The 27,378-nt window shown below is 46.4% G+C and overlaps 2 protein-coding genes and 1 long non-coding RNA gene across 10 annotated transcripts in view; 2 read left to right on the top strand and 1 right to left on the bottom strand.

The window, feature by feature from the left end:
* Positions 1 to 21,148, top strand: part of LOC137364157 (histone H3-like) — an 82,314-nt gene extending 61,166 nt beyond the window's left edge. For 5 of the 8 annotated variants that reach the window (XR_010972978.1, XR_010972976.1, XR_010972979.1 and 2 more), the window contains one exon: positions 3,225 to 4,291. The gene's annotated coding sequence lies outside the window, so the exon portion shown is untranslated. Of the gene's footprint in view, positions 1 to 3,224; positions 4,292 to 8,926; positions 9,362 to 20,275 lie in introns of those variants that run through there. The other 3 variants (XM_068027547.1, XM_068027549.1, XM_068027545.1) reach the window with 3 other exon arrangements.
* Positions 12,585 to 23,293, bottom strand: LOC137364163 (uncharacterized). The gene is made up of 3 exons (XR_010972984.1): positions 23,185 to 23,293; positions 14,158 to 18,912; positions 12,585 to 12,950 (listed from the first exon to the last, which is right to left on the bottom strand). It is a non-coding gene; the product is annotated as an uncharacterized lncRNA (long non-coding RNA).
* Positions 23,294 to 24,884: 1,591 nt separating this feature from the next.
* Positions 24,885 to 27,369, top strand: LOC137364158 (histone H3-like). Its single transcript, XM_068027552.1, has one exon. It carries the CDS (start codon positions 24,889 to 24,891, stop codon positions 25,360 to 25,362), a length of 474 nt encoding a protein of 157 aa, XP_067883653.1. The 5' UTR covers positions 24,885 to 24,888; the 3' UTR covers positions 25,363 to 27,369.
* Positions 27,370 to 27,378: the final 9 nt, after the last annotated feature.

The following is a 27,378-nucleotide window of genomic DNA, read 5'->3' as shown; positions in this document are numbered from 1 at the left end:
GGAATTGTAAGATTTTGGTTCGGTCTTCACAGATACACAAAGAAGGGGGCCGAGCTCATAATGTGATTTTAAAATAGTTTATTAAGAAGCAACAGTTTAATGTAATATTAAGAAGTATCAGCTTAAATATGAACAGTTTAAATATGATGATGCGTAAGCTAAATAGATGAATTAGACGTACGACCCATAACAGATTGAATGGATTACCGATCCGGATCATACAGTGGGGAAGAACAGTGTTGACAGTCTCCCTGACGATGAAGCAGGCGAGGTGTTGGTGTTGGTGTCCTCAGTCTTCTTCAGCCAACCAAAGTGTTAGGCCAAAGTCTAACACTCAGCTGAAGCCGAGCTTTGGGAAGCTCTCCTGTCTGAATAAGACTGACTATTTCCCTGTCGAGCACCTGTTTATATACTTTATTTCTAGGGACTGGTACCCTCTGTCAATCACTTGTGCCAACACTTCTAACCAATGAATACAGGACAGGTAACTGAAGTATCAGGGTGGCCACCCCCGCCCCCCCCGCCCACAACAACTTTGTCCATCACTTTTGCTCAAGGTCATTTTATACTGGAGGCCGTTAGCTTTCACTAGACACTTGTACTGATAACAGGGTACACAAAGTGCTGGAAGACTCCCTGTATCAGTTCAGGAATGTCTATGGTGCCCAGTGGCTTCTATATGACCACCTCAGGAACAGCATACTCCTCAGCCCCTATCTTTATTTATACCAGTGCTGACCCTGGCTACGAAGAACTGCTCCTCTCTCCCTTTGGAGAGAGAGAGAGAAACAGCTTTTCTGTGGGTGGCCTCATGCTATGCCTGCTATTTTTATTTTATTTATTTCAACATACAGCACTGAAACAGGCCCTTCGGACCACTGAGTCTGTGCTGACCATCGATCACCCATTTATACTAATCCTACATTAATCCCATATTCCTACCACATCTCCCCACACCTATACAAGGGGCAATTTATCATGGTCAATTTACCTATCAACCTGCAAGTCTTTGGCTGTGGGAGGAAACTGGAGCACCCAGCGAAAACCCACATGGTCGCAGGGAGAACTTGCAAACTCCACACAGGCAGTACCCAGAATCGAACCCGGGTCGCTGCAGCTGTGAGGCTGCGGTGCTAACCACTGCACCACTGTGCCGCTATGATATATTTCTCTAAGCATTCTACATTATTATGAGAAGAACCAGTTATTAAAGGTCCCATTTCTTACAGAATGGAACTTTGCATAAGAAATAGGATTCGGCCACTCGGCCCTTCGAAATAGCTCTGCCATTCAATAAGATCACGGCTGACTTCCTACCTCAACTCCATCTCACTACACTAGCACAGATCCCTTGATCACCTAAGTGTCCAAAAACCTATTGATCTCTCTCTTGAATATACGCAATGATTGAGCATCCACAGCTCTCTGGGGAAGAGAATTCCAAAGATTAACAACCATTAGAGTGAAAAGAAATCTCTTCTCAGTCCTGAATGACTGAGCCCTTCACACTGAGACTATGAGCCTTTTTTCTCGGTTTGCCAGCCAGAGGAAACAGATTCCCTGTATCGATTTTGTCAAACCGCTTAAGATTTTTATTTGTCAGCAGGATTACTTGTCATTCTTCTAAATTCTGGGGAATTCTGGCATAGTCTACTCGAGCTTTTCTCACACATGGATGACGTCGCCGTCTTCTGCTCGGACCCGCTGTCTGTGCGCAGACTGATGAGCATCTGCGACCAGTTCAAACTGGCCTCGGGAGCCAAAGTTAACAACGGCAAGAGCAAGGCCATGTTCTTTGGGAACTGGGCTGACCGATCCTTTGTCCCCTTCACCAGAAGGTCAGACTACCTGAAGGTGTTGGGGATATGATTCGGAAGGGCTGGGACGTGCACCAAAACCTGGAAGGAGCGAGTAGCCAAGATATATCATTAACTGAGCATGTGGGAGCAGCGATCTCTCTCCATTGTGGGTAAGAACCTGGTTATCAGATGTGAGGCGCTCACATTGTTGCTGTACGTGGTGCAGGTCTGGCCCATACCCCACTCCTGCGCTGTGGCGGTCACCCGAGCCATTTTCCGCTTCATCTGGGGACCCAAAATAGACTGGGTCGGAGGGACACGATGTTCAAACCTCCGGATAAGGGTGGGAAAAATGTACCCAACGTCGCCCTCATCCTGATGACCAGCTTCATGTGCGGCTGCATCAAGCTGTGCGTAGACCTCCAGTACGCAAACTCCAAGTGTCACTACATGCTGAGGTTCTATCTGTCCCAGTGTTGTGAAGGATGGGCCTGGTCACATTGCCGCGGAATGCTCCATCCAGTTGGACCGTGCTGTACCACCTATCCTTCGTGGGAAAGTTTCTGCGGAAAAACACCTTTGACCACCAATCCATCAGGCAGTGGTCTGTACGGAATGTCCTCAAGGCCCTGCAGGAAAAGTAGATGGTGGATCCAGTCGGATGGTTTCCTGAGCAGACTGCCAAAGTCATTTGGCAGAATGCCTCATCACCAGACCTTTCAAACAAGCACCAAGATGTAGCTTGGCTGGTGGTGAGAAGAACCCACCCCATCAGATCCTTCCTGCACACCCAAAGTCTCAACCCTCCGCACAATGCCCTCGAGGTGGCTGTGGTGGGGAAGAGACGGTTGCCCACCTCCTTCTGGAATGTGTCTTTGCAAAGCAGGTGTGGAAAGAGGTGCAGTGGTTTTTGGTTCATCCCAATCAGCTCTGTAACACAGGAGTCTGTGCTCTACGGGCTGTTCCCAGGGACGCACACCGAGATAAACATCAACTGCTGCTGGAGGACTATCAGTTTGGTGAAAGACGCCCTTTGGTCCGCCTGAAACTTGCTGTTCTTCCAGAGCAAAGAGTTGTCCATGACCGAATGTTGCAGACTGGCACATTCCAAGGTCCAGGACTACGTGCTGAGGGACGCACTAAAGCTTGGGGCAGCCGCAGCAAAGGCTCAATGGGGAAAGACCACTGTGTAAGGTCCCCCCATCAAGCTGAATGGAGGGGCTGGATCCATGAAAAACCCCTTGAACTTTATCGGGAAAATTTCGTGTGCTGTAAAATTTAAAAATGTATCTGGCATGACAAATGAAATGGAAGGGTTGTGAGGCAACTCACTCCTGTATTGAAGCAAACTGACCTCCTTTACACTGTTTGTATTTTTTGACTTGATGCTGTTTGAAACTGTTTGGTAATGTATTTTTTTTACAGATTTTGATGAATAAAGTATATTCTGGAAATTAAAAAAAAGTCTGGAAGAGGTAAAAGCAGCGGGAAAGCTCGGTTCAAGGCCAAGTCTCGCTCCTCCCAGGCTGCAGTTCCCGGTGGGCCGTGTTCACAGGCTCCTGAGAAAGGGTAACTATGCTGAGCGTGTGGGTGCCGGAGCCCCGGTCTATCTGGCTGCTGTGCTCGAGTATCTGACAGCTGAAATCCTCGAGCTGGCTGGTAATGCGGCCCGGGACAACAAGAAGAGCCGCATCATCCCCAGACACCTGCAGCTGGCCGTCCGCAACGACGAGGAGCTCAACAAGCTGCTGGGAGTAGTGACCATCGCTCAGGGCAGGGTGCTGCCTAATATCCAGGCCGTGCTGCTGCCCAAGAAAACCAGCACTCAGAGCTCTCAGAAACAGTAAATTGGCCAAAATGTCATCCAATAACCCAAAGGTTCTTTTCGGAGCCACCCACAGTCTCTGTGAAAGGGCTGGTTACTGTCAGGATGGAGTCAGTGATGGAGTTATTGTCACAGTGGATTGACCTATTTCACATCTGTCCTGGTGTGTTTTCCGTTCCCTCTCTGGATTGCGCTCTGTTTCTCTGCTCACACATCCCCCTGTACCCACCCACCCCCAGTTAAATGAAGAACTGAACTACAGGGTTTCAATCAACAATTTAATAAATGCCGCCACCTTCAATTTCATAAATTCGGAGACCCTCCTGATGCATTCATGATAAGTGTTTCGGTGCTGATGAATTAATTTAATAATGACAGTATCTGGGTCAATTCTGGTCTGTTTTTCATTGAGACAGTTTGAATTCAGTTTTTTTTTCCTCCGGTGATCTGAGCGCCACTTCTCAATGAGAATCTGCTCACGGAACAGAGTAAGTGCAGGAAGGAAGAGGCCTTTCTCCGGCTGTTTGTGGACACGGTAAGGGAAACGGAACGGGAAGATTCTGCTATTGAAAATCATTGTTGCTTTCTGTCCTCAAACCTGTAATGCAGTCCGAAGAAGGGTCACTGACTTCGCCGAAACGTTAACTCTGCTTCTCTTTCCACAGATGCTGCCAGACCTGCTGAGTGATTCCAGCATTTCTTGTTTTTGTTCCTGGAATGCATGTTCCTGGTTTGGCTGCAGTTTCACACTGTTTGTTGTTCTTGAACAGTGAATAGAGGAAATAGAGCCGGGCAGTAGGGATGTGGGCAGTTATGCGAACAACAACTATTGCTGTCATAAAAGCAAAATACTGCAGATGCTGGAAATCTGAAATAAAAACAAGAAATGCTGGAACCACTCAGCAGGTCTGGCAGCATCTGTGGAAAGAGAAGCAGAGTTAACGTTTCGGGTCAGTGACCCTTCTTCAGAACTATTGCTGTCACTCGGTGAGAAGTATCGAGGAAATATTTTAAACAGCGGCTCTCGGTGTCGGTTGAATGGTTGGTCCAATGAGAAACAAGGAAATGGCAGAGACTTTGAACAAGTATTTTGACTCAGTCTTCCTGGTAGAAAACACTAAAAGATTCCCAAGAATAGTAGAAAATCAAGGGGGAAAAGGAGGGAAGGAACTTGAAACAATCACTATCGCCAGAAAAAATGTATGAGGAAAACTAATGGGACTAAAGGCTGACAGATCCCCTGGACCTGATGGCCTGCATCCTAGAGTTTAAAAGAAGTGTCTACAGTGGATGCATTGGCTGTAATCTTAAATTCCCGAGATTCTGGAACAGTCCCAGTGGATATTAAAACCGCAAATGTGAAACCCCTATTCAAAAAGCAGGTAATGATAGGCCTGCTAGCCTAATGTCTGTCATTGGAAAATGCTGAAATCCACGATTAAGTAAGTGGTAGCAGAACATTCAGAAAATTAAAGTACAATCATGCAGAGTCAACATGGATTTATGAAAAAGAAATCATATTTGACAAAATTATGAGTTCTTTGAGGATGTAACAAGCAGGGTATATGAAGGGGAACCAGTAGATGTAGTGATCTGCTCTGATGGTGCTACCTTCCATGACAGCACTTCTGATATGTCTTCCTTTTTCCTCAACAGAGGATTCCCCCCCCCCCCCCGCCCCACTGTGGTTGACAGGGCCCTCAACCGTGTCAGGCCCATTTCCCGCACCTCTACCCTCACCCCTTCCCCTCCCTCCCAGAACCGTGACAGGGTTCCCCTTGTCCTCACTTCCACCCCATCAGCCTCCATATCCAAAGGATCATCCTCCGTCATTTTCGCCACCTCCAGCGTGATGCCACTACCAAACACATCTTCCCCTCCCTTCCCCTGTCAGCATTCTGAAGGGATCTTTCCCTCCGCCACACCCTGGTCCACTCCTCCATTACCCCCACCACCTCGTCCCCTTCCCATGGCACCTTCCCCTGCAATCGCAGGAGGTGTAATACCTGCCCATTTACCTCCTCTCTCCTCACTATCCCAGGCCCCAAACACTCCTTTCAGGTTAAGCAGCAATTTATTTGTACTTCTTTCAATGTAGTATACTGTATTCGCTGCTCACAATGTGGTCTCCTCTACATTGGGGAGACCAAACACAGACTGGTTGACCGCTTTGCGGAACACCTCTGCTCAGTCCACAAGCAGGACCCTGAGCTTCCGGTTGCTTGCCAATTCAACACTCCCCCCTGCTCTCATGCTCACATCTCTATCATGGGCTTGCTGCAGTGTTCCAGTGAACATCAACGCAAGCTCGAGGAACAGCATCTCATTTTCCAATTAGGCACACTACAGCCTGCCGGACTGAACATTGAGTTCAATAATTTCAGAGCATGATGGGCCCCCCATTTTACTTTCATTTTTAGTTATTTTTTCTTTTTCTTTTTTACATTTTTTTGTATGTTTATTTTATTTCATCTTAGTCTGTTCAGTTGGCTTACCCACTGTTTTTATTTTCATGTCTGTACTTGCTGCTATTCAATTTTCAGTCCATTAATACCCTATCTGTACTAATGCTCTTTCAACACACCATTAACATATTGTTAGCCTTTGATCCATGACCTTCTGATCAGCTATTCTGTGGCCTTGTCCAATCTACACCTTCTCCTTTGTTATCTGTTGCCCCACCCCCGCTTTACTTGCTTGTAACCTTTGACATTTCTAATATTTGCCAGTTCCGAAGAAGCGTCACTGACCCGAAACGTTAACACTGCTTCTCTCTCCACAGATGCTGCCAGACCTGATGAGTATTTCCAGCATTTCCTGTTTTTATATCAGTAGATGTAGTGTATTTGAAAGGTGTTCGATAAAGTGCCATGTAAAAGGTTACAACACAAGATAAGAGTTCATGGTGTTCAGGTGTAATATATTAGCATGGATAGAGGATTGGCTAACTAAGAAGAAACAGGGAATTGGGTTCAATGGGTCATTTTTCAGTTTGGCAAACTAACTAATGGTGTGCCACAGGGATCGGTGTTGGGGCCTCAACTACTTACAATCTATAATTACTGGCTTAGATGAAGGGACCGAGTGTATTGTAACCAAATTTGCTGGTGATACAAAGATGGGTGGGAAAGCAAGTTGTGAGGAGGACACAAAGAGTTTGCAAAGGGATAAAGACAGGTTAAGTCTGCGGACAAAAGTTTGGCAATGAAGTATAATGTGGGAAAATGTGAGGTTATCCACTTTGGTATGACGTAAAGAAAAGCAGAATATTATTTAAATAGAGAGAGACTGCAGAATGCTGTGGTACAGAGGGATCTGGGTGTCCTTGTATATGAATCACAAAATGTTAGCATGAAAGTACAGCAAGTAATTAGGAAGGCAAATGGAATGTTGGCCTTTGTTCCAATGGGGATGGAGTATAAATGTGCAAGTTGTTGGTTCGACCACACCTTGAGTGTTGCATGCAGTTTTAGTCTCCTTATTTATGGAGAGATATATTTGCATTGGAGGTAGTTCAGGCAAGTGCCACTAGGTTGATTTCTGGGATGAAGGTGTTGTGTTATGTGGAAAGGTTGACCTGGTTGTGGTGCACTCATTGGAGTTTAGAAGAATGAGAGTCGATCTTATTGAAATATATAAGATTCTGAGGGGGCTTGACAGGGTATCTACTGAGATGATGTTTCCCCTCATGAGGGAATCAAGAACTCGGGGGAACAGTTTCAAAATAAGGGGTCTCATTTTCGATGGAGTTGAGGAGGAATATCTTCTCTCAAAGGGCTGCTATTCTTTGGAAATCTCTACCCAAGCGGATGGTGGAGGCTGGTCATTGAATATATTCAAGGCTGAGTTAGACTGACTTTTGATATACAAGGGAGTGAAGGGTTATAGGGGCAGGCAGGATAGTGAAGTTGAGGCCATGATTAGATCTGCCATGATCTTATTGAATGGTGGAGCATTCAATTGGTGGAATGGCCTAATCCTGCTCCTAGCTATTATGTTCTTATGTTATAATGCCAGATGGAAATAAAACCTGACTTATGCATACATCCCTGCTCCAGCAGGTATTCCCATTCATGGAGCAGTGCAGATGTTGGGTTGTTCCTTGATGTCACTAACTTGTAAAACTACCAAAGCAAACCTGATCAGCAGAAGCTGAGTGCTGCAGTGGAATCAGACACTGACACTCTTTGTATTTCTGGTTGGTCATAATGATTATTAATTGAAATATTAAATTCATGTTATGCCAAAAACCACACCTGCCAAAAATGAGACATATTAATTTCGTCATATGGAACATTATTTTTTGAACTGTTATGGACTTGAAATACCTTGTTTAAAAAGACCACAACAATGGCTGAAAATATGGCTGCACATTTGCATTCTAAAAGACTGAAGAAGACAGTAGGAGTGCTCCCTGATTCAATTAGCCAGATGGGGTTGTCAATAGAGATGATCAAGAGACATTGAATGTGTAAGATACTGCATTCCACTCCCCCTCCCCACGCAACCACCCCCCCCCCCTCCCACGCGCAACCACACTCCCCTCTCCCTCCACCCCCACCCTCCCACCACCACGAGAGTGTCTGTTAAGCTTGAAGGAATCCACAAAATCTGTCAGGAAAGACTGTACCAAATATGGAGCTAGTCACATGACTAACCCCCTGGGCAACTTGGGGTTTGAATTGTGCCACACAGAAAGACAGAGACTGCAATTTGAAGACAATGGAGAAGGCAGATCTCTCCCTCTCTCTCTCTCTCACACACACACACACACACGCAGAGTTCCAGGGACCCATGGGAGTAACTCAAGCATCAAGAGAAAAGACCAGCAAAACAAGTTTGAAAGTGTGCACCTGGCCCCAACAAGTACTGCAAGACATAACTGTGTAATCAAAGACTTTAAATCAAACCCAAATCTAGTAACAGAACTACAGCTATTGCTTCAAATCTGTTCTCCTTTTCCATTTCTATTTGTGTGTCTGTTTATCACATATGCATGCTAGCGTGGTTGCGCTGCATATCTTTAATCATTTTAACTGAATTAGATTTTTAACGTTAATAAATTTACACTGTTCCTTTTTAAATCTGAGAAAACCTGTCTGATTGATTTCTTTGCCATTGCAATCCGAGAGCAGTGGAGCTAAAACATGGTGTTTTAAAAAGTTAAACCCTGTTACAGGCAAGGAAGAGGCTGAGAGGGGGAACCTTCGACCCCTTTCTCACCTCATCGTAACAATGTCTTTTCTAGCTTACACCTCAATTGATCTTGAGTTACAAGAGATATTTTTCTCTCCTTCTGTAGGTAAAAACTTGAAGGAACCTGAAGGAATGTGATGATTCCCCGGCACAAGGAAAAGTGTAGTCCACTCCTTCTAACACAGAGTAGGTACATTATCACTCCCAGAGCACAGAGACAGACAGGCCATGAGTTCAACAGTCACAGAGAGCAGAAATAGTCAGACTTGCACTGATCTCAAGTTCCAGAGACAAATTTTCAATCCAGCAGACAGTCAAACAATGCAGGCGAGGCAGAAGTTGTTTCCAATTCACCCCAACTCAGTACTGCAGAAAGATAGGTCCATTGATCTCAGTTCAAAATCACATGCACTATCAGATTGAAAGGCACCGGATCAATCTCACAAAAGTGCAGCCGAAGCTACAAATTAAATATAAGGTAGAGCAGCTGATGGAAAGGTACGGAATGAATCCTAAGAATGTAGACCAGAGTGCAGACTGAGAGACAGATTACAGTGTAGTACAAACATCTCATACAGTATCAAAAGGAAAGTTACAGTATTATGCCAATTAGTGCAGACTGCACTACACATTACATACCAATCCAATAATCTCTGTCAGAGCTGTAATGAAAGATAGAGTATCAATTCAATGATTCTAATTATACTGAGCACAGCATTTGTGAGTTTGTAATATATGTCATCATTCACAAATGTGTTCAGCGTTACAGACTAAATACTAGTCCAAAACAAACAGAGATGAGGAGAAATTTCTTTACTCAGAGTGTTGTTAAACATTAGGAATTCTCTACCCCAGAGAACTGTGGAAGCTCAGTCATTGAGTATGTTTAAAGCAGAGATTGACAGAGTTCTAAATACAAATGACATAAGGGGATATGAGGATAATGTGGGAAAAAGGCATTGAAGTGGATGATCAGTCCTGATCCTATTGAATGGCAGAGCATGCTGGGTGTCCTGCTCCTATGTTCCATAAACTCTCACACCACAACTCAATAAAACACAGTTAAAATGAGGCAAATTGTGATACATTATGGCGTTAAACAAATAGTTCTCAATACTATCCCTGAGATACATATTAAGTACCGGTACAGAGGAATCCTGCACCAGAGTCTCATAGATACAGAATGTCTCAGACTTGTCGACAATACCAGTAGCTGAGAGATACAAAATTAATTCCACTTTAACTGACTGTCCCAGAAACAGACACATAAAAAGTGAATTGCAACACACATTAAGTACCAGAGACTGCCAAATGCAGAATGAGCTCTGGATGTGCACATGCAGACTGTACCAGAAATTGACTAATACTGAATGGGACCCACACTTATACGTTGTACCAGAGACTAACAGCGAAAGAATAAATCCAACATTCATTTCCAGTACCAGAAAATAATATATGCATAACAGATATCACTCACATACACTAGCAGAGATTGACAGACAACAGAATGAATCCCACAATCTCATTCAGTACCAGATACTAACAGGTACAGAATTACTCCCATACACACTGTACTAGGCACTGAAAGACATAGGAGGAATTGTACATTTACATACAATAGCAAACACTGACAGATACTGTAGGAGTCACATGCTCACAGTGAGTACCAGATACTGTTGAAAAGAGAATTAATCCCGCACTTGCATTCATTGCAAGAGACTGACAGATACATAAATGATATCCATACTCCCATCGGAGATTGACATGCAGAACTTGAACCACACCCATACATAGTACCAAAACCTGAAAGGTATTGAGTCAATAACACAATCAGATACAGTACCAAAGACTGACAGGCATATTACAGAGGTCACTTGCATAGAATAGTAGAGATTTTCATGGACAGAATGCATCTTATTTCACATTCTGTCTGGATATTGACCAATAGACAATGAATCCTACGATCACACTCAATACCAAGTTCAGACAGACACCATATATATCCCCCACTTATTCACAGTATCATAGACTGACGGACACAGAGTGAGTCACAAAATCAATTAATTTCAGAGACCAGCAGATAGAGAGTTAATCTCACTCTCACAGAAAGAACCAGAGACTGACAAATGTACAATGAGACCCAAGCTCACATAAAGTGACAGACACATAATCAAAACCCCGCACATACATAATACCTTCGACTGACACATAGAAAATGAATCAAACAATCACATTCTGCCTGTAAGACTGGTGCATACAGAATGAATCTCACACTCACATTTAGTTCCAGACACTGACAGATACAGAATGATATCCACATTCACCCACAGTACCAGATAGATACAGAAGCTGCCACACATTCACATACAATACTCATGATTGACATACAGAATGAATCACACAATCACATTTAGTTCCATAGACTGACACTGAAATAATCTCACACTCAGATACAGTACAACAGAGATAGATTTAGAATTACATTTGCTTTCATATAATGTACCAGAAAGTGTGACAAAATTAATCTCACACAGTACAAAAGATTGATGGAATTTGTCCCACACTCAAGGTAATAGGTTTTAGGAAAGTGAAGTGGGGATGGCGGAGGGGTGGCGGGAGCGGGGGGGGGAGGGGCGGTGGTGGGGTGGGGGGATGGTCGGTGGAGGTGGGGAAGAGAACAAAAGGGAAGGTGTGTGTTCGGGCAGGACATGGTTGCCCACCTCCTTCTGGAATGTGTCTTTGCAAAGCAGGTGTGGAAAGAGATGCAGTGGATTTTGTTTAGATTCATCCCAAGCAGCTCTGTCACACCAGAGTCTGTGCTCTGCGGGCTGTTCCCAGGGCCGCGCACCGAGATAAACATCAACTGCTGCTGGAAGACTATCAATTTGGTGAAAGACGCCCTTTGGTCTGCACGAAACTTGCTGGTCTTCCAGCGCAAAGAGTTGTCCACGACCGAATGTTGCAGACTGGCACATTCCAAGGTCCAGGACTACGTGCTGAGGGACGCACTAAAGCTTGGGGCAGCCACAGCAAAGGCTCAATGGGGAAAGACCATTGTGTAAGGTCCCCCCAACAAGCTGAATGGAGGGGCTGGATCCATGGAAAACCCCTCGAACTGTATCGGGAAAATTTTCGTTTGCTGTAAAATGTATATGGCATGGAAAATGAAATGGAAGGATTGTGAGGCAGCTCACTCCTGCAATGAAGGAAACTGACCTCCTTTGCACTGTTTGTAATTTTCGACTTGGTGCTGTTTAGAACTGTTTCGTTATGTACCTTTTACAGATTTTTATGAATAATGTATATTTTGGAAATAATTAATAAAAGTCCAGTAACGATTTAAAAACCTGTTTCCATATTCCACTTTTACCATCACAAATTCCTGGCGCTATTTCACAAGCAGCTTTAATTTGTCAATTGTTGTCAACTGTTGGAACTGGCGGTAAACAACTCTATTTAGCAATCTATAACGGGACAAATAACTTCAACTCCGTGTGGAAGTAATAAATTATGGACAATTGGTAATTCCCCTTCACACAGGCTTCAGGGAGACAGTGAGAAGTCACTGAAATAATTGCTTAAACATTTTAAATAGTTTCCATTCCTGTTACCAGCGTGTTGGAATTAGACAGTAATCAGCCCTTTCACAGAGACTGTGGGTGGCTCTGAAAAGAGCCTTTGGTTTATTAGATGACATTTTGGCCGCTTTACTTTTTCTGGGAGCTCTGAGCGCTGGTTTTTTTGGGCAGCAGCACGGCCTGGATATTAGGCAGCACCCCGCCCTGAGCGATGGTCACTCCTCCCAGCTTGTTGAGCTCCTCGTCGTTGCGGACGGCCAGCTGTAGGTGTCTGGGGATGATGCGGGTCTTCTTGTTGTCCCGGGCTGCATTACCAGCCATCTCGAGGATTTCAGCAGTCAGATACTCAAGCACAGCAGCCCGATAGACCGGGTCTCCGGCACCCACACGCTCAGCATAGTTGCCTTTTCTCAGGAGCCTGTGAACACGGCCCACCGGGAACTGCAGTCCAGCCACGGAGGATTGAGGCTTGGCCTTGGCCCGAGCTTTCCCGCCGGTCTTTCCTTTTCCAGACTTTTTTTTATTTCCAAAATATACTTAATTCATAAAAATCTGTAAAAAAAAACATTACAAAACAGTTCCAAACATCATCGAGTCAGACAATACAAAGATTGCGAAGGAGATCAGTTTCCCTCAATACAGGAGTGAGTTGCCTCACAACACTTCCATTTCATTTTACGTACCATGTACGTTTTACAGCAAACAAATATTTTCCAGATACAGTTCGAGGGGTTTTCCTTGGAACCAGCTGCTCAGTTCAGCTTGGTGGGGGGACCTTACACAGTGGTCTTTCTCCATTGAGCCTTTGCTGTGGCTGCCCCAAGCTTTAGTGCGTCCCTCAACACGCAGTCCTGGACCTTGGAATGTGCCAGTCTGCAACATTTGATCATGGACAACTCTTTGTGCTGGAAGACCAGCAAGTTTCGTCGGGCAGACCGAATTGATAGTCCTCCAGCAGCAGTTGATGTTTATCTCTGTGTGCATCCCTGGGAACAGCCAATAGAGCACAGACTCCTGTGTTACAGAGCTGCTTGGGATGAACCTCGACAAAAACCACTGCATCTCTTTCCACACCTGCTTTGCAAAGACACATTCCAGAAGGAGGTGGGCAATCGTCTCTTCCCCACCACAGCCACCTCAAGGGCATTGTGTGGAGGGTGTGAGACTTCGGGCGTGCATGAAGGATCTGACGAGGAGGGCTCTTCTCACCACCAGCCGAGCTACATCTTGGTGCTTGTTTGAAAGTTCTGGTGATGAGGCATTCTGTTAAATGACTTTGGCAGTCTGCTTGGGGAACCATCCAACAGGATCCACCATCTCCTTTTCCCGTAGGGCCTTGAGGACATTCCGTACAGACCACTGCCTGATGGGTTGGTGGTCAAAGGTGTTTTTCTGCAGAAACTTTCCCACGAAGGATAGGTGGTTTGGCACGGTCTAACTGGACGGAGCCTTCCGCGGCAATGTGACCTGGCCCATCCTTCTCAACACTTGGTGTTTGCGTACTGGGGATCTACACACAGCTCGATGCAGCCACACACGAAGGTAGTCATCAGGATGAGGGCGACGTTGGGTACATTTTTCCCGCCCTTATCCAGAGGTTTGAACATCGTGTCCCTCCGGACCCGGTCCATTTTGCGTCCCCAGATGAAGCGGAAAATGGCTTGGGTGACCGCCACAGTGCAGGAATGGGGTATGTGCCAGACCTGCACCATGTACAGCAACAACGTGAGCGCCTCGCATCTGATGACCAGGTTCTTACCCATAATGGAGAGAGGTTGCTGCTCCCACATGCTCAGCTTATGTTGTACACTGGCTACTCACTCCTTCCAGGTTTTGGTGCACGCCCCGGCCCTTCCGAACCATATTCCCAGCATCTTCAGGTACTGTGACCTAATGGTGAAGGGGACAAAGAATTGGTCAGCCCAGTTCCCAAAGAACATGGCCTCGCTCTTGCCATGGTTAACTCTGGCTCCCGAGGCCAGTTCGAACTGGTCGCAGATGCTCATCAGTCTGCGCACACACAGCGAGTCCAAGCAGAAGATGACGACGTCATCCATGTACAGGGAAGTTTTAACCTGAGTGTCTCCTCTGCCTGGGATTGTCACCCCTCTTATGTTCACATCCTTTCTAATATACTCGGCAAAGGGTTCAAACAGCAAACAAACAGGACAGGGGAGAGAGGACAGCCCTGTCTGACTCCAGATTGGATCGGAAAACTTTCTGATTTCCACCCATTGATTGAGACAGCGCTACTGATGTTTGTGCTGAGTAGTTTGATCCAATTGCAGATTCTCTCCCCAAAGCCCATTTTGGAAAGCACATCCATCATGAAGGTGTGCGATATCCTGTCACAAGCCTTCTCCTGGTCCAGGCTGATGAGGCAGGTGTCCACCCTCCTGTCCCGTACATAGGCGATCGTATCCCTGAGTAGCGCGAGACTATCAGAGATCTTCGTGCCGGGTACAGTACAGGTCTGATCAGGGTGAATCACCAACTCCAGAGCAGACTTGACTCGACTGGCTTTGACTTTGGACAGAATCTTGTAGTCAACATTAAGCAGTGAGATGGGCTGCCAATTTCTGCCCTCTCCCCCTTCCGCTTGTAGATGAGGGTGATGATGCCTTTCCTCATGGATTCTGACATGCTGCCGGCCAGGAGCATATTCTCGTATACTTCCAGCAGGTCTGGGCCGATCCATTCCCACAGGGCTGGATACAACTCAACCGGTAAGCCATCGCCTCTGGGAGTTTTACTCGTCTCAAAGGACTTGACGGCATTTGTCAGCTTGTCCAGAGTTAGCGGCTTGTCCAGTCGCTCCCTTATGCTATCATCTAAGACCGCTGTTATAGATCACAGGAAGCTCCACTGTCTGTGGGCTTCACGTCAGACAGCCAAGCATAAAAGGATTTGCTGATCCTTAGTATGTCGGACTGCGAAGACGTTACCGAGCCATCCTCTTCCTTCAGGCTTCTGATCACAGAGTTCTCTCTGTGAAGCTTTTGGAAGAAGTAATGTGAGCACATCTCATCCTGCTCGATGGAGCGGACTCTGGACTGGAAGGTGGTCTTGGAGGCCTCTGTGGCAAAGAGCGAGGCCTGCTGGCTCTTCACCTCATGGAGGTCCTCCTTGACCTCGACCTCCATCGTCTGAAACACATGCTAGGTGCCAGATGCTGAAAGGTATAGGTTGATTACTCCACTCACTCACAGTACCTCAGCCTGAGTCATCTAAAGCAACCTAACACACAAATAGTTGCACTGAGAGATTGAGAAAGAGTCCAAAACTCAGTGTACCAGACACTGACAGACACAATCTGAAGACTACACACACATGGATATAGGATTGGCTAACTCACAGGAAACAGAGAATGGGGATAAATGGGGCATTTTCAGATTGGCAAACTGTAACTAATGGTATGCCACAGGGACCGGTGCTGGTGCCTCAACTATTTATGATCTATATTAATAATTGCATGAAGGGACTGAGTGTACTGTTGCCAAATTTATGGATGGTACAAAGATAGGTAGGAAAGCAAGTTGTGAGGAGGCCACAAAGTGTCTGCAAAGAGATATAGATAGGTTAAGTCAGTGGGCAAAAGTTTGGCAGATGGGGTATAATACGGGAAAATGTGAGATTGTCTACTTTGGCAGGAAGAATAGAAAAGCAGAATATTACTTACATAGAGACAGACTGCAGAATGCTGCTGTACCAATGGATCTGGGTGTCCAGGTACATGAATTACAAAAACGTTAGCATGCAGCGAAGGCAAGTAATTAGGAAGGCAAATGGAATGTTGGCATTTTTAGCGTGGGGAATGGAGTATAAAAGTAGGGAAGTTTTGCTATAACTGTACAGGGCATTAGTGACATCCCAACTAAAGTACTCCACACAGTTTTGGTCTCCTTACTTAAGGAGGGGTACACTTGCATTGGAATTAGTTAAGAGAAAGTTCACTGGACTGATTCCTGGGATGTTGGATTGTCTTATGTGAAAAGGTTGAGCAGGAAAGTGGAATTAAGGCCACAATCAGAACAGCTGTGATCTTATTGAATGGCGGAGCAGGCTCGATGGGCCAAATGGCCTTCTCCTGCTCCTATTTTGTCTCTTATTATCTTCTTACACACACACACTCGACCAGTGTGTGGCGAATCTAGAATTAATCCCACTTTCGTACAAAATACCAGAGACTGAAAGGTACAGAATTAATCCCACAGATATATACAGTGCCACCGACAGGGACAGAATGAATCCCATGCTCACACACAGCATCAGGAATTGAGATACATGTGATTCCCACCCTCACAGAACAATATCAGACTGAGTTACAGAATGATTTCCACATTCACATTGAGCACCACTGACTGCTAATTAATTCATCCCATAGTGGCGCAGTGGTTAGCACCGCAGCCTCACAGCTCCAGCGACCCGGGTTCAATTCTGGGTCGTGCCTGTGTGGAGTTTGCAAGTTCTCCCTGTGTCTGCGTGGGTTTCCTCCGGGTGCTCTGGTTTCCTCCCACAGCCAAAAGACTTGCAGGTTGATAGGTGAATTGACCATTATAAATTGCCACTAATATAGGTAGGTGGTAGGGGAATATAGGGACAGGTGAGGATGTGGTAGGAATATGGGATTAGTGTAGGATTAGTATAAATGGGTGATTAATGGTCGGCACAGACTCGGTGGGCCGAAGGGCCTGTTTCAGTGCTGTATCTCTAAATCTAAAATCTAAATCAATCACACACACTACCAGAGGCTGGCAGATACAGAATGTATCGCACACTTTCGCAAAGTACCAGTGAGTGACAGGTACAGAATGAATCCCAAATTCACACACTGTACTAGAGAATGGCAGATCCAGTGCCAATGACCAATTCAGAAAGAATTCCAAATTTACACATGACACTGGAGATGGAGAGATACAAAATTAATTCCACATTCACACTCTGCGTGAGACTGATAGTTACAAAATGGATCCAGAACGTGCAGACAGTGCCAGAGACTGATAGTTGCAGAATGAAATAAACACTCACATACAGTACCAGAAATAACAGAAATGGAATTGATACCACACATATATGTGATACCAGTGATGGAGAATACAGAATGAATCACACACACATAACAGGAACAGAGATAGAGTTATACAGAATGAGTCTCACACTCATGTACAGTACAACAGATTAACAGGTAAACCGTCAATCTCAAACACACATACATTACCAAGGGTCAGTTCAGAATAACTACGAAACTCAGATAATGTGTTAGAGGCTAAAAGATACAGATGAATACAAAACTCACACACAAGATACTAATAGATACAGCCTGAAAACTGCACTCAAACACAGTACCAGATACCGACAGATACTGAATGAATCCCACACTCATACTCAATACCAGAGACTGACAGATGCAGAATGTATGTCACACTAAACGTCTTCTTAGGCAGTCCCTCGGGAAGGAGGGACTTTCTTCCACTCCAGGGTTGTGTGTCCTTAGGTAACTGAATAGTCCAATTCTGGATCCAGACACTCGGCCACAGGTGGGGCAGATGGTGTCTGATGAGGTGGGTGAAGGGGATTCTCCAATTTCCAAGTACTCCTTCCAATGTTTGCATTTGGTTGCTTACTGGGCATGTCGATGAATTTTGAACTGGTTGGCACCTTCGCGGATGCTTCTTCTCCATTTTGGGTGGTCTCAGGCAAGAGATGCCCATGAATCAGTGCAGATGTCATGTTTTTTCAGGGAGTGTTGAAAGGAAATTCTTGTAACGTTTGCTCTGCCCTCCTAGTAGCCTCTTGACCTGACGGAGCTCAGAGTAGAAAGCTTGTTTTGGGACTCTGGTGTCGGGCATGTGGATAATGTGGCCCGCCCAACATAACTGACTCACCATGACCAGTGTCTGGATACTGGGGATGTTGGCCTGAGAGAGGACACTGATATTGGTGCGCCTGTCTTGCAACTGAATTTGCAGGATCTTGCGGAGGCACCACTGGTGATATCTCTCCAGGGCTTTGAGATGTCTGCTGTACAGTATCCATGTTTCTGACACATACAGGAGGGCAGGTAACACTGCAGCCATGTCAACCAAGAGCTTGGTGTCGGATTTGAGGTTTTTCTCATCAAACATTCTTTTCCTCAGACAACTGAAATCTGCGCTGACACACTGGAGGCGATGCTGAGTGTCATCGTCGATATCTGTCCTTGGTGACAGGAGGTTCCCAAGGTATGAACAGTGATCCACATTGTCCAGTGGTTCGCCGTGGATCTTGATAGTCGGGGGACAGTGTCAGGGAGCAGGTTGGTAGAGGACCTTTGTCTTCTGGAGGTTTAGCTTAAGGCCAATTATTTCATATGCCTCTGTGAATGCATCGATAAGGGTTTGAAGCTTGGCCTCTGAGGGTGTGCATATGCCAGCGTCATCAGCATACTGCAGCTCGATGACAGAGGTTGGAATAAGCTTGCATCTGGACTGGAGGCAACATAGGTTAAATAGTTTCCCAGCAGGTCTGGCAGCATCTGTGGAAAGAGAAGCAGAGTTAACGTTTGAGGTCAGTGACCCTTCTTCGGAACTAGCAAATATTAGAAATGTCAAAGGTTATAAGCAAGTAAGCCGGGGGTGGGGCAAGAGATAACAAAGGAGAAGGAGTAGAATGGACAAGGCCACATAGCTGACCAAGAGGTCATGGAGCAAAGGCAAACAATATGTTAATGGTGTGTTGAAAGACAAAGCATTAGTACAGATAGGGTGTTAACGGACTGACGATTGAACAGCAGCAAGTACAAACATGAAGAAAAAACAAAGTGATTCCTGACAACGCTGGCCAGCGCCAACGTCATCAGGTTGCGCCGCGGTGTGCACATGCGCAGATGGTCTCCTGCTCTCTGCACATGCGCTGCGTTCCAGCTTGCCAGGACCAGTTTGCGCATGCGCTGGTGACGTCATCGCGTTACGTCGTCGTCCTCGGGCAACGCGCCAGGTTGGCCTCTGCGCATGCGCTTCATGCAACGCCACCGGTTATTCACGCATGCGTCAATCTTCCGATATTGACGCATGCGTCAAAGCTTCGGCGCGAGTTTTTGAAAGTGGAAGGAGGAGAGGTTTCGTCGGGCATTTTCTCTCAATTATTTATTCGTTATGGAGATTTGCTTCATTTTTATTAGACGGAGGAGATTGTTCCAAGGTAAGTTGTTCTGAAAACATTTCCATTGTCTGGGGCACTGCATGTGCTCCAGTCCCTGTTGTAAGTTGCTGTGTGCAGGCAGTACATGTGCTGCAGTCCAGCGAACAACCTTCCATCTAAACGGTCACTTTCGTTTTTGTAACGTTTCAATGGAGTGCATTCTGTATTTCTTATCTCATCTCATGTGGTCCCTTAATAGCCTTCCTGAACATATGCCTGCCTGTTCAAAGCTCCACTTCCCCCACCTGCGGTACCCTCTCCTTGCTGTTCAGTTACACAGTCATCTGTTCCTGCACCCATCCGAGCAGTGCACATGGACACACAGCCACCTGTTCCTGCACCCATCCGAGCAGTTCACATGGACACACAGCCACTTGTTCCTGCACCCATCCGAGCAGTGCACATGGACACACAGCCATCTCATGCCGTGTCCAGTGGGAGCACAAATGTGAATGCTCTTGCTGAGTACACAACTGGTGAGGTGGGAGTGCAGCCACACCATTCTCCATCCTCAGTGTTGCTTTAAGGCAAAGGTAGGTAAGAGTGAAAGAAATGGAAGGTGATGCTGATAGTAGTAGGCAGGATTAAATGGGAGCGTATGGGAAGGCGCAGGAGTAACATAACTACTAGCAGGGAACAGCTGGGCTAAATGACCTGCTTATGTTCATAGTCCAAAAGAAATGTGCTTCTTTTTCCAGCACCCTCACATCGTTCATGTTTTCCCTGAGAGCAGCATTGAACAATCACGAGATAGGGGCAGTTACATCATCCTGACTCCTACAGCTGAGGTGGGTACTAAGTGATTCATTGGCGGTGTTATCAGTACATGCCTATACTGCAGAGCATAAAGCATGCGCAACAGTAATTTCATTGGAGGGAGGGAAGCTCTGACACTCCTGTTCTTTCCTTATTTCTTTTCATGTAAAACGCGCCCTTGAGAAAACAATCCTTGAGACTTAAGGACGGCATTCAAGCAAAGGAGGCAGTGCAGGAGAGGACGCAAGGATGTGCTGATTCCTGCATCTGAGGTGGGTAATAAGTGCTTCATTGGCGACATTATCAATTGGTGGCTTCACTGCAGAACTTAAAAAGGTGTGCACAACAGTAATTTCAGTGGATGGAGGGAGGCAAGCTCTGACTCTGATTTGCTTTATTTCTTTTCATGTAAAACATGCCGTCGAGAAAACAATCCTTGAGACTTAAGGTCAGCATTCAAGCAACGAAGGCAACTGGATCATGCTGCGGAGCTTGTCCCGATGTGGAAAAGAACATTGCGTTTATGGATGAATTGGGAGTGCACATTGGGATGCGCTTGGGGAACATTCACCAAGAATAGACTGAGCTCAGACTCTTGTGACTTTGCCTTCTTCACATGAACAATACAGTAGTGGAATAGAGAGCCAAGTGTTCATTCACCACAAGGCTCTCCAGGAACAATCTCTTTAGCTGTGCATAGCAGAGTCTGTCTGTCTGTCTGTCTCACGGGAATGCTGGACACAACACTCATGTATCCATGCACAGCAGTTCCTCGGATGCTTAATGAACTTAATAAAACTTCTCAATAATTAAAACCAGAATTGTTGAGGTTTTGTTTTGGATGCTATTTCCCCGACTTTGCAATTGCACTTCAGATATTCAACAGTGGTGGAGGGGTGGAGGTAGGGGGGTAGAGGGAGGGGTGGGTGAAGAGGGGGATAGAGGGGTGGGTGAAGAGGGGGAGGTGGGGGGGGGAGAGCGGGGAGGGGTGGGGAGAGGGAGCATGCAAAAGGCAGGGACTAGACAGTTGCAATGCCTGAAGTACCGTTGAGAAGTAGGGGAGAAAGCAACTGGGTAGGGGAGAAAGCAACTGGATTGGGCATCCGCAGCTGGAGGGAATGGCTGAATGGAGAGGTCCGGAAGCGAGAGGCCGTAGAGAGCCGCGGGGAGCGAGCGGCCAAAGACCTTGGTGTCACCAGGTGCAGGGACTGGCTGGTAAGTCTTTTGCTGTTGTGTTTATGGTGCATACGCAGAAAAAGGCACTCCTCTTCCACTCCGCTGCTCCCCCCACACTCTCCCCCACGGCCGCCCACACCCCCCCGCTCTCCCCCACCCTCTTCCCCCCCCCTCTCTTTCCCCCCTCCCTCTTTCCCCTAGCTCTCCCCCTCCCCAACCCCCACACCCCCCCCCACCCCGGCCGCCGGCGCTCCCCCCCCCCGCGCTGCTCTCCCCAGCCCCCCGCGCTGCACTCCCCGGCCCCCCGCCACTCTTTCACTCCGGCCATTGTATGCTGCCACGTGTTTGTTAGGTTGCCTCTGTGTGATTCTTTGACCAGCGCCATCTTTAGTCCTGGCAGCTGCTACAGTCGCAAGTCGTGACGTTTTAGTGGCACATGCTGTATTTGCGCATGTGCCAAAACAGCGCCACCTACCGATAGCGTTGTCAACAAATGCAGTCAAAAAAAACAGTGGGTAAGCAAACTGAACAAACTACAATGAAATTAAATGAACAAAAGAAAAAAAATTGTAAAAAATGTAAAAAAGAAAAAAGAAATAACTAAAAATAAAAGTAAAATGACGGGCCCCCGTCCTTGACTACATTCCACAGCATGCTACCAACGTGCTGTCAGCACAATTCCAGACTGACAGAGACTGAAAAGGCAAACTGACAGCTAAAAATCCATAAGGCCGCTGGCATGTATGGAATTCCCACCGAAGTTCTAAAATACAGCAGAGAATCACTCTTGACACAAATACATGGTCTCATTTCCCTCATCTGGAAGGAAGGGAGCATGCCAGGGGATCTGAGATGCCGTAATTGTGATCATCTTCAAAAAAAGGTGACAAGACAGACTGTGGTAACTACAGAGGGGTATCCCTGCTGTCCACCACAGGGAAGGTCATCCTAAGAGTCCTCCTCAACTGCCTCCTCCCCGTGGCTGAAGACCTCCTACTGGAATCACAATGTGGATTCTGTCCATCAAGAGGCACAGTGGACATGATCTTCACAGCAAGACAACTTCAAGAAAATGTAGGGAGCAGCAACAACCTTTACACATGGCCATCTCTGTCCTGACAAAGGCCTTCAACTCGACCAACCGAGAGGGATTATGGAACGTCCTCCTCAAATTTGGCTGCCTGGAGAAATTCGTCACCATCCTCCGATGACTGCATGACGACATGCAAGCTGTAATCCTTCCCAACAGCCCTACCACTGAACCAATGCTAATATAAGCTGGGCTCAAGCAAGGCTGTCTCATCACACCAATGCTCTGTTCCATCATCCTCGCCACAACACTCCACCTCATCTCCTCACACTCAAGCACAGTACCAGAGTCTGACAGATACAGAATGGATGTCAAACTCAAACACAGTACCAGAGTCTGAGAGATACAGAATGGTTGTCAAACTCAAACACAGTACTAGAGTCTGACAGATACAGAATGGATGTCAAACTCAAACACAGTTCTAGAGTCTGACAGATACAGAATGGATGTCAAACTCAAACACAGTACTAGAGTCTGAGAGATACAGAATGAATCCATACAGCATCAGACACTGAGAGCTACCGAATGACAGAACACACTCAAACACAAAAGAGAGTGAAAGAATTGAATTAATTGCACACTCACCTACAATAGCAGAGACACAAGGACACATAAGAGTCCTCCCAAAAACAGCCAGGACATTTCCAGGGAGGTTTACACAGGGAGCGGATCTTTAAAAATAAACTGGGTTTGTAGAGAGTCTTTATGAAATATACTTCCTGATTGCAGGAAGGGTGTTTGTGATTGGTTGCAAATCTTTAATCTGATTGGATGGCGAAAGACACCAATTAGAGAATTACAATATAAAACCATTGTGACATCTCTGCCAATTCCCCAATCACAATCTTTACTTTCCCCCATCCCTCATTAGCATAGAGCTGTGGGATTGTCTATTTAATCCGCACTCGGAAGGGGTTTGGTTTATTTCTGTGTCTGAAATTGAATCTGAAGATGGTTGAGGAGAAGAAGAAAGCAGCTGCTAAGAAGGGCGCCAAGAAAACTGTGAGTAAACCGTCAGCAAAGGGCGGCAAGAAGCGGAGAAAGTCGAGGAAGGAGAGTTACTCCATCTACATCTACAAAGTGATGAAGCAGGTTCACCCCGACACCGGCATCTCCTCCAAGGCCATGAGCATCATGAACTCGTTTGTGAACGATATTTTCGAGCGCATCGCGGGTGAGGCTTCCCGCCTGGCCCATTACAACAAGCGCAGCACCATCAGCTCCCGGGAGATCCAGACCGCCGTGCGCCTGCTGCTGCCCGGGGAGCTGGCCAAGCACGCCGTGTCGGAAGGGACAAAGGCGGTGACCAAGTACACCAGCTCCAAGTAAAACTGCACAATGGACTAAAAAACATCCCAAACACAACGGCTCTTTTAAGAGCCACCCACAATCTCTCTGAGAAAGCTACATCATCTCTGGTATCGATTTGTTTTTTTTATATGCAGAGTCTGGTACTTTCTATTTGCCTTTGTGATCTCTGTTTTAACCCCATGGATTCTGGGTCATTCAGTTTCACTGTGAGATCTTTGTGTCTCTACTTAATAATGCCGCGTAAATTAATTACTGACCACTGACCCAAGTGCGCTTTGATTTCGGACGCGCATTCATATTCGGCCCCTTTCCTGTTTTTCGTTCATAAAAGCTGATACATCAGTTCTCAGTCACTTGTTTCCCTTGTTCAAGCTCGGCCTCAATAATTAATAAGTACATTATCTGGAAACCCCGCTGTTGTAGGAACCCTCAGTCTCACATTTCAACACGTGACAGTAAAATTCTTCTCTCCGCTTTTGTCTCCCACAAATAGGTTCAATCTAGAATCAGTGATGCGGTATCTTGACAAAGATTGATCTGAAATGTATCCGCTTGCAGAATGCTGTGAAAGAGACTTTCTGCAGCCGCTTCCAGACTGTTTCAAAAAGGACGGAGAATAAACCCGAATAGATACCGGATTGGAAAAGTGTATCTGGAACTTGTGACAAAGTGTAGAATAATACAAGAGAAAGAGTTCAAAATCTTTGCTGTAAAAGATCTTTGCTGACAAATATCATTGAAATGTTCTGATCATGTTCATAAGATGAATTAAAGCAAATTTTTCCTTTGTCAAAACCGTTGTTTCCGGCACTGATATTGGCGGTTTTTTAAAATTGATGTATCAGTAATAATCGGCCAATCGGAGGTAATAGCTTCCTGTGTTTCTGTTTATTATCGGAGTTTGGTTTAAACTGACTGGGTGTCGGGTTCCAGCCAATTACTGCTCAGGGCGGTTCCTCACAAAGTTTAAAAAGGCGGATGTGCAGCAGATTCAGTATTAACAGGCTGTGTGTCTCAGATTGTGCAGAATCCGTTGAGAAAATGGCCCGGACAAAGCAGACAGCGCGTAAATCGACCGGAGGGAAAGCTCCTCGCAAACAGCTGGCTACCAAAGCGGCCCGGAAGAGCGCTCCAGCCACGGGTGGAGTAAAGAAGCCTCATCGCTACAGACCCGGCACTGTGGCTCTGAGGGAGATCCGCCGCTACCAGAAATCCACTGAGCTCCTCATCCGCAAACTGCCCTTCCAGCGCCTGGTCAGAGAGATCGCTCAGGACTTCAAGACAGACCTGCGCTTCCAGAGCTCGGCCGTCATGGCCCTGCAGGAGGCCAGCGAGGCTTACCTGGTGGGGCTCTTTGAGGACACCAACCTGTGCGCCATCCACGCCAAGCGAGTCACCATCATGCCCAAAGACATCCAGCTGGCCCGCCGCATCCGCGGGGAACGCGCCTAAAACCCGGCTTCAGTAACAAGTGTAACAAGGGCTCTTTTCAGAGCCACCAAATCAGCAAAGGAAAGAGCTGCCATCTCTGTTCATCATCAAACCCATTAGATTGGAGGGGCGGCCACATGGTTTCTGGTAAAGGCCTGTAGGACTGAGAGCTGATCTGGAATTTAGAAAGCAGCGTTACCGGAGACTCATTGCTGTTCAGTACAATTTCACCCCGTCTCCTGGGATTCGTTCGCTGGCATTTGGGGAAAAGAAATAGATCCCAGTTTTATTTGGAAGGAATTAATGGAGCCAGCTCCGTTCACATGAGGGTTATTTACAAACATTACCCAATGAGTTCGCTAATAGTTGAATCCCTTGGAGATCGGTACACAGGACATGTAAGGCAGCTCGGTCACTCTGACTCGAACCGCCAGATGGTTGCAGACCCTGACACTGCGGGGACAGAAACCCCGACTCTCTCCCGCACCCGGGGGAGTAGACAGCTTTGTGTCCGGAGAATCGGGAGGGCCGGGGAGAAGGTACATATTAAAGCGCTGCAATGGACTCCGCTCCTGTGTGTGCACAACTCTCACTGATTCCGTCCTCTGGGAACAGTGCGGTCCAAACAGATCAGGTTAGGAGAGAAACACACAGCCCGAGAATGGCCTCTTCCTTCCTGCATTTACTCTGTTCTGGGAGCAGATTCTCATTGAGAAGCCGGAAAGAGAAAAAAAACAGAATTCAAACTGTCGAAATGAAAAACAGACCAGAATTAACGCAGACACTTCCATTATTAAATTAATTCATCAGTTCCGAACCAGTTCTCATTAATGCACTGGGATACTCTCGGGATTTATGAAATTCCAGGTGGCGGGATTTATTAAATTGTTGATTCTGACACCCTGCAGTTCAGTTCTTCACTTAACTAGAAGGGGAAATGTGTGAGCAGAGAAACAGCGCAATCCAGAGAGAGAACTGAAAACACACCTGGACAGATGTGAAACAGGTCAATACTCTTGTTACAATAACTCCATCTCTGATTCCCTCCTAACAGTAACCAGCCCTTCACAGAGACTGTGGGTGGCTCTGAAAAGAGCCTTTGGTTTATTAGATGACATTTTGGCCGCTTTACTTTTTCTGGGAGCTCTGAGCGCTGGTTTTCTTAGGCAGCAGCACGGCCTGGATATTCGGCAGCACCCCGCCCTGAGCGATGGTCACCCCTCCCAGCAGCTTGTTGAGCTCCTCGTCGTTGCGGACGGCCAGCTGCAGGTGTCTGGGGATGATGCGGCTCTTCTTGTTGTCCCGGGCTGCGTTACCGGCCAGCTCGAGGATTTCAGCGGTCAGATACTCGAGCACAGCAGCCAGATAGACCGGGGCTCCGGCACCCACACGCTCGGCATAGTTACCCTTTCTCAGGAGTCTGTGAACACGGCCCACCGGGAACTGCAGTCCAGCCCGGGAGGAGCGAGACTTGGCCTTGGCCCGAGCTTTCCCACCGGTCTTTCCTCTTCCAGACATTTCCACTGTCTCACAAATACTTTCACGAAGAATGGTTAATTTCCACAGCATTTACTGTACTTATAGACTGAGAACTCATCTCATTGGTCGGTACTTAATTCACCTTATTTGCCTATATTCTTCACCAATCAGGACACTGACAAACGGAAGAGGGCGGGATTTACCCGCCACACGACCAGAAGCAGAGAATTTGTCAATTTCAAAAAGCCCGCCAATTTCATTTCCGGAAAAGAGCGGATTAAAATAAATGTCATCCTTAGTCAAAGATTTAAAATCCCTTCTCTTTTTTTTCTTTTATTCAATTCTTTCCGTCACCAATCACAAGCGCGGTTTAAAAATGTTGTTTAAATTGTGGTTCATTCTACAATCGTTTACAAACTGTTCCAGGTGGGAATAAATCCCTGTTCACAGCATTTCCCTGAAGGAAAACACTCAGTTTAGTCTTCAATCAGAGCCCAGTGTCCTTCTCTGAAAAGAGGAAGCCGGATCTGCTTAATCTGCTCTGTTCCTGTTCCGGCG

The sequence above is a fragment of the Heterodontus francisci genome, unplaced genomic scaffold (assembly GCF_036365525.1).
Source record: "Heterodontus francisci isolate sHetFra1 unplaced genomic scaffold, sHetFra1.hap1 HAP1_SCAFFOLD_632, whole genome shotgun sequence".
Classification (NCBI taxonomy): Eukaryota; Metazoa; Chordata; class Chondrichthyes; order Heterodontiformes; family Heterodontidae; genus Heterodontus; species Heterodontus francisci.
Note: the sequence above shows the minus strand (reverse complement) of the source record. Positions and strands in the feature narration are given on the sequence as shown.

Bases quoted from the DNA above. Each gene is read 5' to 3' on its own strand.
- LOC137364158 (XM_068027552.1), top strand. From the start codon at position 24,889: ATGTGCAGCAGATTCAGTATTAACAGGCTGTGTGTCTCAGATTGTGCA.